At 65.4% G+C, this 535-nt stretch overlaps 1 protein-coding gene across 1 annotated transcript in view; it reads left to right on the forward strand.

The window, feature by feature from the left end:
- The first annotated feature begins 226 nt into the window (after window positions 1-226).
- FAM195A (family with sequence similarity 195 member A) overlaps window positions 227-535 on the forward strand; it is a 28294-nt gene continuing 27985 nt past the window's right edge. The window contains exon 1 of the mRNA XM_006766166.2: window positions 227-428. Within this exon, the coding sequence (XP_006766229.2) occupies window positions 227-428 (202 nt within the window). The remainder of the gene's footprint in view (window positions 429-535) is intronic.

Here is a 535-nt window from a genome sequence, read left to right on the forward strand (position 1 = left end):
CCGGGAAGATGCCGACGAGCTCCAAGGTCGGAGGGGCCCCACGCATCTGAGTCAAACGTCCGGGCGACCTTGGGCTTCAGAGGCAGCACTCCCGCGGTGCGTGATGGCCCAGGGCGGGTGCAGGACGGCCCAGGGCGCTGGCCCTCAAGGATCCTGTCTGGCTGCCAACTCCTTGCTTGCAGAGCTAGCTGGGGGAGAGGGGCACGTGGTTCCCTCTGGTGTTGCCATGCCACTGCCCTCCTCTGCCCTTCACCCCAAACACCCTGGCTGGGCCCTGGAGGCCCCCACAGATGCCCAGGGCTCTCTGGAGCCTGCAGTTTGCGCCTTTTCTGACCAGCAGTTTGACTGGTGCCAAGAGCCTGAGGCCAGCCGCAGCCGCAGCAGGCTCAGCCCTGGACACTTTGGCCTAACACTACCATGCGCAGGAGGTCGGATTCCCCTCCCCCAGAGCTCAAGCCCAGGCCTTGGCTTTGGTCTAGGCTGGTGGTCGGCAAACTGCGGCTCGGCAAACCACGGCTCACGAGCCACATGCAGT

The sequence above is a fragment of the Myotis davidii genome, unplaced genomic scaffold (assembly GCF_000327345.1).
Source record: "Myotis davidii unplaced genomic scaffold, ASM32734v1 scaffold100, whole genome shotgun sequence".
In the NCBI taxonomy this organism is placed as follows: Eukaryota; Metazoa; Chordata; class Mammalia; order Chiroptera; family Vespertilionidae; genus Myotis; species Myotis davidii.